The sequence below is a fragment of the Cyprinodon tularosa genome, unplaced genomic scaffold (assembly GCF_016077235.1).
Source record: "Cyprinodon tularosa strain WSP-4 unplaced genomic scaffold, ASM1607723v1 ctg144, whole genome shotgun sequence".
Classification (NCBI taxonomy): domain Eukaryota; kingdom Metazoa; phylum Chordata; class Actinopteri; order Cyprinodontiformes; family Cyprinodontidae; genus Cyprinodon; species Cyprinodon tularosa.
In genome coordinates, this window is record NW_024038265.1 from 893928 (window position 1) to 908019 (window position 14092).

The 14092-nt window shown below is 38.5% G+C and overlaps 1 protein-coding gene across 2 annotated transcripts in view; it reads left to right on the top strand.

Annotated features, from left to right (window-relative positions):
• The window catches only part of nbeaa (neurobeachin a), a 150273-nt gene that overhangs the window by 129007 nt on the left and 7174 nt on the right, over positions 1-14092 (top strand). The window contains exons 39-56 of one of the 2 annotated variants that reach the window (XM_038278784.1): positions 384-448; positions 3023-3131; positions 3741-3907; positions 5427-5551; positions 5632-5787; positions 5876-5908; positions 6170-6306; positions 6416-6533; positions 7715-7817; positions 7909-8024; positions 8465-8577; positions 8722-8862; positions 8953-9072; positions 10271-10423; positions 10528-10692; positions 12355-12444; positions 12937-13129; positions 13212-13283. In XM_038278784.1, coding sequence (XP_038134712.1) covers positions 384-448; positions 3023-3131; positions 3741-3907; positions 5427-5551; positions 5632-5787; positions 5876-5908; positions 6170-6306; positions 6416-6533; positions 7715-7817; positions 7909-8024; positions 8465-8577; positions 8722-8862; positions 8953-9072; positions 10271-10423; positions 10528-10692; positions 12355-12444; positions 12937-13129; positions 13212-13283 — 2176 coding nt within the window. The remainder of the gene's footprint in view (positions 1-383; positions 449-3022; positions 3132-3740; positions 3908-5426; positions 5552-5631; positions 5788-5875; positions 5909-6169; positions 6307-6415; positions 6534-7714; positions 7818-7908; positions 8025-8464; positions 8578-8721; positions 8863-8952; positions 9073-10270; positions 10424-10527; positions 10693-12354; positions 12445-12936; positions 13130-13211; positions 13284-14092) is intronic. The other variant, XM_038278785.1, reaches the window with a different exon arrangement.

Here is a 14092-nt window from a genome sequence, read left to right on the forward strand (position 1 = left end):
GGCATGATTTTTTTTTATCTCTTGGTCCACTAGCCTCTTTTTCAAGTCATCTTTTGATTCTACAGGAAGTTTACTGGTCTGTGTGTTGAGTGGAATTCCCATGAATTAAAACATAATTACAGTAGATAATTGTTTTTAACGAGGAAACTGTTCATTTTTGGTTTGGATACTTTTTTCCTCCATATTAATTGAAATCACCATGAAAAACTGTTTTAGATTTACTTTGCTTTTCCTATAACTGATACAAAAATGTATTTCATAATTGAACATATATGAAAAAAGCACAAATTCGAAGATAACATGCATTTTCAAGGTAATGTATTCTTTGCTTTTTTTGTTTTTCATTGAATAAATTATTTTCTTGATTAATCTCTTGCATACAGGAGTGGCAGAACTCCATTCAGAAGAATGCAGGGCTGGCCTTCATTGAGCTCATCAACGAGGGAAGGTAATCCATTAGGCTCAGAGGTTACACTGCCATTTACAGAGCCCTTCATCTTTATCATCTCTTCTGGTTGAGATGAGTAATTATCTTTAGAGTAGCACACTTAACAAAGGACGATTTCAGCTATTTTAGACAAGAGAACCAAAAAGGCCTATTCAGTATTACATTCCTGTTGGAAAAAAAACAAGCTAGATTTTTAGAAACAATTTGTTATTTGATCAAAGACCATAGGTGAAGGTAGGAACATAGACAGTCCTGTAAATTGAGAGTTTTTACTTTTTCGGTCAGCTCTCTTCACAGTCTGCATTGAAGCAGCAGCCGCACCGATCCGTCTGTTGATCTCCCACTCCATTCTCCCCTCAGTTGTGAACAGAACCCCAATAATTCTTCATCTCCTCCACTTGATGCAAGAACTCTCCTCCAACCTGAAGGGGACAGGCCACTGCTGCTGGGGGCGACAGTGGCGTTGGATGCAGGAGTTTGCATCCAATTGGAGGGCTGTCGGTTTGAGCCCTTGCTCTGGCTTTTAGTGTCGCTGTCCTTGAGCAAGACACTTCACCTGCATTGCCTACTGATGGTGGTCAGAGGGCAAAGTGGCGCCAGTTTACGGCAGCCTTACTTCTGTCAGTGAGCCCCAAGGCAGCTGTGGCTACAATGTAGCTTGCCACCATCAGTGTGAGAGTGTGTATATGAATGGGTGAATGACTGAATGTAGTGTAAAGCGCTTTGGTCAAGTCGTCTGACTTGGAGAGGCTGATTCTCATCCCAGCAACTTCTTTGCATAAATATTGGTCAATTGGAACAGAAGCGTTCTTGTGACATCACCACATGCCCGGCTCTTCTGGAGCTGCACCTCCTGTTATTGATAGTCTCTAGATATCAATACATTCTTACCTTTTTGTCATTTATTGGGGAAATAATAGTTAACACAGTCAGATAAACACAAATAAAATGGACATTTTGCCAAATAAAACAAAACACTCATCATCAGAGCTAGCAGTACTTCACACACAGCTATGCCGAGAGAGGGCTGCTGCAAACGTGCTTGGATTACTCCTGGGTTCTGTTACCCTCGGAGGTCCGCCAATTGCCGCAGTCCTCTCAACTTTGGACATTTCTTTTTTTTTTTATTACGCACTAAATCCGTAAATGGGCCATATAGTGGCGCTTAAAAGTATAATGTTCTCGCCTCAAATGATCTTAAAACTTACTTTTATAGAACAACAGAGACAGAAAAGTGAACTTTTAACTTAATACTCTGAGCTCTGTGAGCGGTAACCTGGAAAATCACAGCTGCCACAGTGCATGCTGGGATAGCTGTCAATCTTAAGAATTCACAAGTCTGTTCTGATGTATACTCTGTAAAGAGGCAGGGGTGAGAACAACATCCGAGGACTTTGTTTGTTCTCGGCCTGCTGTTCTTGTGAATTGGAACTGTACTGGGCTGAGGCTGATGACGTTTCAAGAGTACACGAGCACATGAGAACGCACAAGTACATACAGTATTAAGAAACCGCCCTCTTAAGGTGTCAAAGTCAGCATAGCAACTGTTAGCTATTTACATGGAAAATGATGCTTTGTAATGTAACACATATCACAAATACAAATATGTTGAATTTGCTGAACTTTACAGAACTTTAAGTGGAACCGTTTGCTTTGTATTTAATTTTAGTAAAAAACTTGTGTTTACTGTTTTAGTATAATGGATGCTCAGGCCCTACTTATTTCTGAAGGCCTTGGAAGGCTTTTTAGAGTAGGCAAGCTGACGCAGTTTCCCCTGTATCCTGCGTTTCAAAGTTGACTGGGGAGGATGTGGTAATGCGCAAAGACCCACCACAGGTTGCAAGACTTAGCAATAGTGAAATACTAGCTAACCTGCCCAGTTATCTATCCCATTTATCAGATAGCCAAGTGGAGGACATTAAAAAACTCCTTTTTGACTTCCCATGTCTGTTTGGGGATGTTCCCACCCAAACTAGTGTGGTGTCTCATGACATTGTTCTTACCAGTCCTGCACCTATAAAGCAGAGGGCATATCGTGTCAACCCCACCAAGAGGGAGATCATGAAAAAGGAGGTTGAGTATCTTCTTGAGAATGGACTTGCCATTCCAAGTTATAGCCCATGGAGTTCTCCATGTTTGTTGGACATGAAGGCTGATGGAAGTTCAAGGTTCTGTACAGACTTTCGCAAAGTGAATGCTGTAACAGTCCTTGATGCACACCCTTTGCCTCTCATTGAAGACTGTATAGATGAGATTGGACCTGAACTGGTAAAAAATAGGTTGTATTACGTATTTGCCAAATCAATCTGCAAATCTTGGAATAATAACTCTACAGTAAAAAGTTCTTAAACTGAAGTTTCTTTATTTTTTATTTAGTATATGTTAATGGAAAATAAAAAAGCTATACATAGATGACTGTAAGTTCCAGATATTGAAGGCAAAACAAGAGCAGTTTCAATAAAACTGTTCAGCTACAATAAAAGATGCTTTCCTCCTACCTTTCATCTAATATCATGTTATAGTTTGATATTTTTCCCAATTTTTACTCAAGTCTCATTTGAACTCTTTTGCCAGACTCTTGTGCCATGCCATGAAGGATCACATAGTGCGAGTGGCCAATGAAGCAGAGTTCATCCTGAACAGACAGCGGGCTGAGGACGTCCACAAACACGCTGAATTTGAGGTAAACATGGACTCTCCCTCTGGATGTGAGCTCTAAATTATCTCCATTCTGAAGCTCCGTCATGTTATACCTCGTTTTCTGGCTTATTTCTACTGCACCAAAGAAGTAGGAATTCAGTATTTTTACTATATATCCTTCTTGGATTTAAAAAAAAATCCAGGCTAGCTAAGTATCTGTACACATTTATTTAGTCGCTTAAATTCTCTTTTTGTTTGCTTTGTCCTTGCAGTTGTATTTTTTGTGTTTGACCATTAACCTTTTATTCTATAACTGTATCAAATAAATACAAAATTGTAAGTAACATTCAAGCTTTATTATGCGGATGAAACATTGGTAAATTTGATTAATTCACTCATCTCTATTTCGCTTTCTGCTCTAAAATCACATTTACATTTATTAAGAGTTTTTTTTTTATCGTGTATTTTGCCATTTAAACATTGTGGTTAGTTATTGCCCTTTTTGATGATGTTTTAAGCTTTATCAAAAATACAATAAATAAGCTGTACAATACCTACAAATTTGCTCATCCAAAGTTTTCTAAAATATTATTATTTTATCAATATATTGTGACCAGTCCTTGCTTAAATCTCTTCTCCTCTCTCTACCCAGTCTAACTGTGCCCAGTACGCTGCGGACCGCAGAGAGGAGGAGAAAATGTGCGACCACCTCATCAGCGCCGCCAAGCACAGAGATCATGTGACTGCCAACCAGCTGAAACAGAAGATCCTCAACATCCTGACCAATAAGCATGGAGCCTGGGGGACAATGTCACAGAGGTGAGCAGAGAAATGTCAGAGTCAAATTAAATCTCATCCGTTTGATGGCCGTGACAAAAGCAGCCTAGAGCCCAAAGCAGATGGAGAACGAATAGAAAATCATTAGGACAAAAGCAAATGAGAGGAGTAAGAACCTTATGCATTAAAGACTGCTACAACATCATTAATGTTTTTCAATGAATAATAGAATAATCCACATTTCTAAAGTACAAACATTGCAAACAAATTTATAGTACAGTAACTCTCCTATTTATGTTGTCATACAAGTAAATTAAGTTTAACCAGTCAGAGATTATTTTGATAGAAATTATAAATAAACCCTTTTATGTTGTGTTTGCAGTATAATAGGACAGTGGTTTCTTCAAAAAGACCAAATAGACCAAAACTTCAGAAGTATCTAAACTTATCCACATTAAGGGACAAAGACAAAAATAAGACAAAAAAAAAAACATTTCCACATATCTCCTGTATAAGATAGACTATTAGACTCTTAACTTTTTTATTTTCTAAAATTAAATGTGCATTGTTTCTGTAGATCATTTTCTTCTAAACAAGTAATTCTGCATCCATAGTGTCTTGATTTGGGCTAATTGACTTTGAAACAAAACATACTATTATTCAATTTATAATAACAGTCAGTAGCTAAATACTGTATTCAAGAGGAAAAAGCTCTCATTTCTTACTGTTTAGGTTTTAATCAGCATATTATACATAAAACCTGGAACTTAGAATTCTTAAACCAGAGTGACGTAATCTTCAAGCTGACAGCATTTAACTTTTCTCCTTTGCTAATACTAATATCTTTATTTTTCGTGTTGTTACAACAATAACAGTAACCTGTTACTGTTAGGTGTGATATTTTATGCATCTAAATAACTTGAAACATCTTGTCTCATGAACTATATATAAATATAATATTGATTTCTAGGTGTCCCTCTTGTTAGGATTTGTGGCACAAAATTTTATGAGTACTGTTAATTAGCTAACAAATGATATTGCATGTGAATAGTAATATCTTAAGCTTCCTGTTATCTCTGTCTGTCTTAAACTTTATTTATAGGGGGCTTTTCATGCCATGGTTAACACTAACTGCTTTACATACATAGGAATAAAAACAAATGCATATCAACATAAAAACAAGTCTTCACCCACACTTAAGGAAAAGGTTTTTCAGGGTCTGTCTACCTTTAAACCTCAACTACAGACTCTTCCTTTGGCATCTTTTTAACGGCATCAGTCCTGAAAATGCTCAAACAGGAATTAGCTGCATTTTATTTGGGACTATTCGATGAGATACACCAAATAAAACTGTTTTATCTTTTAAAAGCATAACATTTAGATTTTTTCCCGTTGTTGATTTGTTAGTCTATCTGCATGATTCCTACAAATGTTAGTTAGATTACTATCATTGTAAAGTTGATTCAGAACTTAAATCCCATAAATGTCCCTAAATTAACATCTTGATTGTTATACAGTTTATAAGACATCAGCACCAACATCTTTTCTCTTTTTTCTTCAGCCAATTACACGACTTCTGGCGTTTAGATTACTGGGAGGACGACCTCAGGAGGAGGAGAAGATTTGTGAGAAATGCCTTTGGATCCACACATGCTGACATTTCACTAAAAACTCTGGAGGACTACGGTCTGTAATTTTTTTTCCTGTGAAACATTGCTCTGTCAGTATCAACTTTGTGTAGCTTCTCATTGACTGTGTAACAACAGGCACAGAGGAGGACGAGGAGGAGGGGGGTCTGAAGTCGAAGAAGACCTTCCGCAGTCAGTCGGTGGTCACCCAGAATCCAGAGGCGGAGTTGATGCTGGAAGGAGACGATGACGCCGTCAGTCTGCTGCAGGAAAAAGAGATCGATAACCTCGCTGGTAAGACGGAGACACAAAAAGGTACACATACACACAGCATGGATGACTTTACGCACAGCTGTAAACTGTATATGACTTTTGTTTTTAGTACGTTTCCGCCCGCGACTTTTTACCTCCAAAGGCAAGTTGGACCTTTGAATACGTATTTACAGCTGCACTAACCACCCAGCTGATTCAGCCGACGTATTAAAATTTCATTATCAGTCACTAAAACTGATTCTGATGCAGATGCAGCCTCAGTGGCTTTAACACCTGACTATGCAGCCAATCTGGAAAATACAAATCAACAATTAATCGATGCCTTTGATCCTTTCTGCTTCTCTAGAACTCAGTCCTTTCAGGGCTAAACAGATCAATTGATACTACCCCCATCCTCTTGCAGGCCCCGTGGTTCTGAGTACTCCTGCTCAGCTGGTGGCTCCTGTGGTGGTGGCTCGAGGTACTCTGTCCATCACCACCACAGAGATCTACTTTGAAGTTGATGAAGAGGATCCTGCTTTCAAGAAGATGGATGCCAAAGTAAGAGAAAACAACCTTTTTTATTTTGTTTTTTATTACTGAATAAATAATAAGTAAAAAAAGTTGTTGTTTTTTTTTGTGTGCGGCTATAACGATCCATCTTCAACAGGTTCTGGCTTACTCAGAGGGTTTGCACGGAAAATGGATGTTCAGTGAGATCCGAGCTGTGTTCTCCAGACGTTACCTACTGCAGAATACCGGCCTAGAGGTCTTCATGGCCAACAGAAGTAAGTCTGTGAAGATCTTACCTCAAAAACAAATAAATCTTTCTATTATCCTTTAATTAAAGTGCTTATTGTTCTTGTGCTATATATTTATAAGATCTATGTTCATCTGATACAGAATCCAGGTCCCTCAGGTTCTCAAAAAAGCATTTTAATGAAACCCGAAAACAAGATCAAAATCCCAATTAATTGATCTCACATTGGAGAAATTTTACTGCATTTCACCCATCCCCTTGGGGAGCAGTGGGCTGCCATCGTGGGGCGCCCAGGGAGCAGTCAGGGGTTAAGGGTCTTGCTCAGAGACCCAGTGGCCCTCTGTGGGAGTGGGGCTCGAACCTCAGGATTCCAAGCTCTATGCCCTAACTGCTAGGCCACCACTCCCCGCAACCTGTGAAGCAGTCTTACTGCAGACCTGAGTACAGAAGAAACTAAAGGTGCTACTAAAAGACAATTAAAGCTTAGTTTCTAGTTTGGAATTGTAGCTAATTTACTTCTAATTAAACCTTAAATTAAAATACATTTTTAAACAGATTCATTCCCCTTTTAGTTAGTGTTAATTTATTTAGCATATCTATTTAACTGTTCTCCCTCTCTTCATTAACATAGCTTCTTTGGATGTTATTTCCTTATTTGTTGGTTACTTGTTCATTGCTTCTTTTTCTTTCTCATGTAAAGCACTTTGCCCTTGACAGGAATGAAACATTTTTCTTTAAAAAACTATTTTGTTACCTCAAAGTTTTCTTTGCAGTTTTTATCATATTTCCTGCATTTGGATAAAATCAAAACTTATTCAGAAAAAGTGCTGAGTCATGCAAGCTAAATAATATTATAACCAGGTGATGTTTAAAGGAAATGTGATGTAGAAAAACTGCCAATGAGACCTAAACTAAGAATATTTTAAGTAAAATTTTTTTTACTTCTGATGGTTATTACTATTGTTTCATTCTAAAATGGATATTATACCCAACTCTTAAACAAGATTTTGTCTAAAAAGGATATTTAAATAAGTTTAGTCAAGGATGCATAACCTATTGTAAGAAGTCAAGGAAACTAAAACTACAACAGATCACTTTTTAAACTGTGACTGAAACTAATCAGGAGTTTAAAGTTTGTTCCAGTAATATTCTACTTTACCCTACTAAATATTTTCAACCTATTTATAGTGTTTTCTCCTCTCTCTCCAGCTTCTGTGATGTTTAACTTTCCCGACCAGGCCACAGTCAAAAGGGTCGTCTACAGCCTCCCACGGGTGGGGGTAGGAACGAGTTATGGACTTCCACAAGCCAGGTACGAACCACCTGTAATGGGATACGGCCTTTCAAAATAAAAAAATAAATAAAATATGGACAATAACAAAAAGTCAATGTTTACCCCTCAGACGTATCTCCTTGGCCACCCCACGTCAGCTCTTCAAGTCCTCAAACATGACGCAGCGCTGGCAAAGGAGAGAGATCTCCAACTTTGAGTACCTCATGTTTCTAAATACTATTGCAGGTAAATTCATTTTTTTAATTCTGTGTTCTCACCGACATGTATGATGCATTTTTGTCTTTGTTGTCCAATCATTTGAAACTGTTTAATCAACATATAGCACATTAAGAAGCTTGGAAATAAATTTATATTGTTGGTTAATTGAAATTTGCCATTTCTAAAGATTTATCTCTAGGGTCCTCATATAGGTGCAGTTTCCTAAAGGAAATTAATCCAAACAGCTGTATGCGTGTTTAATTATTCAGACACTAAAAACCCCTGAGTTACTTAAATGAAAATAAAAAGGGATTTGATGTTTGGATGTAAACCAACACTGTTCATCTAATAAAAAGCTGCTGCTGGATTTGATGCCAGAAATGGAAAAAAAAAAAACAAGTTTTCACAGTGTGACCTTTTTAAGTGAAGTAGTGCTTCATCTTGTCCTCCAACATTTCTCCCTGCAGGGAGGACCTATAATGATTTGAACCAGTACCCCGTCTTCCCTTGGGTCCTGACCAACTACGATTCAGAGGAGCTTGATCTCACTCTGCCTGGAAACTTCAGAGACCTTTCCAAGGTCAGGATCATGTTTTATTGCCATTTTAGAAATAAAAAATAAAAGTATACTACTGCATACAAAGGTTTAGCAGGATTTAATTACAAGTTATACAAAATGAGCAAAAATGATATGATGATGTTACTGTTTTAATGTGTTTTCCAGCCAATCGGTGCTTTGAATCCCAAACGAGCTGCATTTTACGCAGAGCGCTACGAGACGTGGGATGATGACGGCACGCCTCCTCACCACTACACAACGTTATACTCCACAGCTCACTCCACACTCACATGGATGGTCAGAATAGTAAGTGTTCACATAAAACACTTGAGTACACATGCAAGATGTTGGATGTTTAAAGCTCGCTCTAAATAATATCTAATTCTGTACCCTTAGGAACCCTTTACTACATTTTTCCTTAATGCCAATGATGGTAAATTTGACCATCCAGAGAGAGCCTTCTCTGGTATTGGCCGTGCGTGGAGGAACTGCCAGAGGGACACAGCGGATGTTAGGGTAACCTCTAATGGGCTGAAGGAAGGGGGAAAAAAGTGTAGATGAAATTGGTCTGAAACTAATGCAGAGAGCTAAATAACACGGTTTCCCAGCCATTTATTTGAAAAAAGAAATTAAAATCTCAGTCAGCTGGTTTTTTATCAATCTGACTGTTCAATTGAAATGTCTCTGTACCTTGCCTGGAGATAATGTAGAGTAGAATAGACTTTAATGTCCCCTAGGGGAAATTTGTTATGGACCCTAGTGTGCAGTGCGTTTTAGTAGCTGCCCTTAGAAACAATGCACATAAAAATAAATACCAGCTAAAAACACACGCATAGGCTACATACAGACTCAAAAGAATTAAAAATAAACTTTAAAAAATGTAATATAACATACTATACAAAAACAACAAGCAGAACACCAAGTTATTGCACACTTACTATTTCTCCCTTACAGATCCACATAAAATTTTGACTTAAATTTTGATGGAGGTGGGTAAAAAGGAGTATTTAAAGCGGTTCAGTTTGATTTTTGGGATTCTGAACCTTCTGCCAGAAGGCAAGAGCTCGTATTTCTTATTGGGGATGTGGGATGGGTCCAGCAGTACAGACAGAGTACAGACTGCTCATAGATGGACTGAAGGGAGAGCTTTACAGTCCTCCCTATCGCCTTCATAGCAGTCTATACCAGGCACTGCAACTTTGTTTTTGACAGCGTACAGAGAGTGCCGAACCACACCATCATCCCAAACCTGATGATGGTCTCCATTGTTGCCTGATAGAATAAAAACATGATGTTCTGACTGCGTAAAAAAATGCATCCTTTGCTGTAAACAGGAACATATGTACTTAACGCATTGGCGCACATTATACTGAGTATATAGCTATATATTGTATATAGTATATGTTTTATTTTGTATATAGCCAAATATTCTTTATTCTGTATATATATCTAATTAGTCTGCACCATCAACACCAAATCAAATTCCTTGTAAGTTCAAACTTACTTGGCAATAAACTTGATTCTGATTCTGAACATGATCACCCCATCTTAAAAGGTTATCCAGGTGGATAACTTTGTGTTGTGAAATGGAGCTATATAAGTAAACTGAATTGATGTTGTGTCAGCTTTTTTACACAGCTGAAACAGGCTTAAATCTAGTAAGATGAAGATAAAATAAATGGAAACGATAATTTATTTATTTCATCTCATATAGGAGCTGATCCCTGAGTTTTACTACTTGCCAGAGATGTTTGTGAACAGTAATGAGTACGAACTTGGCGTCCGTGACGACGGCGTTCCTGTGAGTGATGTGGAGCTTCCAGTCTGGGCGAAGAAACCTGAAGACTTTGTCCGCATAAACAGAATGGTAGGAGGCACATAAAAACACTTTATGACTGAACTCTGGACCAGATCTAACTGCGTTACGTTTTCTTTTTATCACTCTCTGTGTTTAACTCTCCCTCCACGCAGGCATTGGAGAGTGAGTTTGTTTCATGTCAGCTTCACCAGTGGATCGATCTCATTTTTGGCTACAAGCAGCGGGGACCAGAAGCAGTCCGAGCGCTTAACGTGTTCAACTTCCTGTCCTATGAGGGAGCTGTCAACTTAGACAATCTGGATGCTGCACAGCGTGAGGTCAGAACCCCTAATCTGTCTACACATTATCAAGTTCCAGTTTAAATCCAACTCCTAGCATCATTGTTATTTAAGATCACACAGTGTCATTTAATGAGCATATTCATAAAACATTTTATGTGCTTTTGGAAGCTTTGTTTTAAACTTCTCTGCATTTATTCATAGTAATAATACTAATTTAACTATATTTAATTGGGATTTTGTATTATAGTCCAACACAAAGTATTACACAATTGGGAAGTAAATGTGAAAAAGATTTATACTTTTCTAATATTTTTTTTGCAAGCAGATAATTTTAATTGCAGCGTGCAATTTTAAGTCTCTAACTTTAATACCTCTAAATTAAATCTGGGGCAACCAGCTGCCTTGAGAAATTACCAAAGGATTCCAGGTTTATGTAATTAAATCCTATCTTATATCCAGCTGTTTTGTGAAGCCCTAAGTGGTTTTCTATAGAGGATTGATGAACAAACAGCATAATGAAGACCAGAAACATAGCCGATATTTAAGAGAAAACGTTTGGGAGAGTTTTAAAGAAGGATTAGTCTAGAATAGACAATATTCCAAACCCTGGGCATATTATCAGAGCTCTGTATTTCCCATAATCAAAAATTATAAAACACAGATAAGGGAATGGTGACATCCGGAGGGGCTGCAGAGATTAACGAGTCAGGTGGAAAATTTGGTTGACAGAATGGCGTGTAGGGTTTTCAGAAAAAGCGATAACTTGATGTAATCAATACTAAAATCTGAATTAATTTTGTCAAATTATGTCATGAACTGGTCATTTCCAATTTTTCTCAAAGGTTGCATTTCTTACCGTTCCAGGATTGTACTGACAGAGGCTTAGCCCCTCCGCTCTCTCCTCTCTTCAGGGAACAAAATTTTTGGAGTTATAAAGTCTGCAAAAACTTGAGTAAAGCCATAGAAATAAGCAACCTTCTCTTTTGACATGACAAAAGCAAAGAAAGGTTTCTCTAAGGAGCTTTCCCTATGAACAGATGGACAAGAAAAGCAGAATCCTGAGTGGAGCTCATGCTCAGCTAATGCATGATTGACATAAAAATATAAATTGAGCTCCTGTTTCTGGAACAAACTGGGACACTGACAGGCCAAGAATTGTGTTCTATTTACCGGTACCTGTGCTCAGCTTTCCGGTGTTCTGTCAGACCAGCATACCCCGTCAGACCGGCATAACCATAGTCAATACCCGTTTATCCCTTTAGTTTTGTATGAAAAATACACTTTAAACTAAATCAAATGTTGTGTATCCCTTAAGTCATGTGCTAATAAACTCTTTAATTATTTACTTTTTGGTTTTTTAAGTGTATGGCAATCTTACCTAGATTTGCATATGCAAATCTGACATCTTGCTCATGCGTATTGACTATGGGTATGCTGGTCTGATGGGGTATGCTGATCTGGCAGAACACCTGATCCACTTCCCAGGAGCGCCGTTCTCATCTGCACAGTGGTTCGACTCAATGGAGGGAGAGATTAATCAACTGATGGGTCAATCAGTAACAAAAAGAGAAGCTATGAACCAACCCTACAATCATTTCTTTAGTTCTAAATCTGTTGGACTTAGACATTATTTTGTCTTCAAATTAATCATAACTTTTCTGCTATTTTAACATAGCCTCTTATTGTTTTTGCCTTCAGGTGATCGAGGCTCAGATCCAGCTCAGTGGTCAGGTCCCCTCCCAGCTGCTGATAGAGCCACACCCACCTCGCTCCTCCGCCATGCACTTGGTGAGACACCAGCTTTTTATTCTGTTGTTTGACAAGGTGAAACTTTAACTGAAGATATTGGAAATCCAGAGATGTTTGATTTTTCTTTTTGCCAGTTTTCCTTTTTATCTGAAGATATATGTAACATTTTAGCTTAAATTTCCCATATTTCCAGTCATGTAATGCATTTAATGAATTGCTTTTATGGTAACAGGAGGGTTTTTTTCCATATAGGTGTAATAATGTTTAGTTTTAGAACGTTGTTAAACCCGAATCTGTCAGTCCCAAACCCTGACCAGCCAGTGCCCCCCACCACCACTCTCCTAGTTCTCAAGCCTCCTCAGTGTGTGAACCTGCTCTGACCCTGAGCTCCCACTAATTTACCTTTTCCCTCCCTTCCCTGTTTCATCTGTTCTGTCTTTTTTCCATTCCTTCGTTTCCATCGTGTACCTTGACCTTCCCTCCCTCTTTCTCTCTGTCCTTTCTCTCTTTCCTCTCTGTCTGTCTCACCAGTGTTTCCTTCCCCAGAGCCCTCTGATGTTTAAGGATCAGATGCAGCAGGATGTCATCATGGTGCTCAAGTTTCCCTCCAACTCACCCGTCACCCACGTCGCTGCAAACACGCTGCCCCACCTCAGCATACCGGCGGCCGTCACCGTCACGTGTAGCCGGCTGTTCGCCGTAAACCGCTGGCACAACACAGTGGGTGAGTGCTGCAGGACTCATTTTAGGTTGACAAAAAAAAAAATCCTCTTATGTTTACGTGACTGAGATATGTTTCTGTTTAGGCCTCCGTGGAGCCCCAGGATACTCTCTAGAGCAGGCTCACCATCTACCCATAGAAATGGATCCTCTCATAGGTTAGTGGGCAACAACAAATTAAAAACATTATTTATTTTTATGTCATATGATAGAGAATATTAGAAAAAAAACATCCTTTACTTTGATCACATTTACCCCTTGGGAGAAATGTCTACATCAGGACAGATTTTTTTTGCACAGAATCACCTCAAAATACAGTAGCGGTATGTCCACCATTTATGCTTGGCAATCTCTCAGGCTCTTTTCCTGATTCAGTTACCGTATTTTCCGTATTAAAAGCTGCTACTTTTTTCCCATGCTTTGAACCTTAAAAGAAGGTTCAGAGCATGGCTTTTTTCGTGGATTTTTCCTAACAGCAAGAAGGGGAAGTCAAAGTTGGAAATGAAAGAATAAAGGGCTAATTTTGCACAAGAACATGCTAGCAGCGGGCACTACGGAGAACAAATGTCCTGAATTCTCACATTTTGACATTTATTTGCCCCATTAAAAATGCCGAACCAATGAAGAGACTGGGCTCAACTCCTGCAGAGCTCCCCCTACAGGATTGATGGGAGACAGTTCAGTAAATATCAGCTTCTTATAGCCCAGTGCGACTTATATATGTACTTTTCAAGATTTTTCAAAAAACTTAGCTCATAGTGAGGTGTGCTCTATAGTCCAGAAAATATTGTAATCAATTTAAAAGGAGTGTGTTCATGAGAAGCTCTGAAGGTTCAGGAGCTAAACTGACTAACTGTGGATATTGACAAGTTTAGGTTTAGATTTAAAAAGATCAACACACATCAGCCTCTCCAAAAGCAATGTTCTTCTACGTTTCCAATTATCAATTTGCTAAAAGAAATCAGCC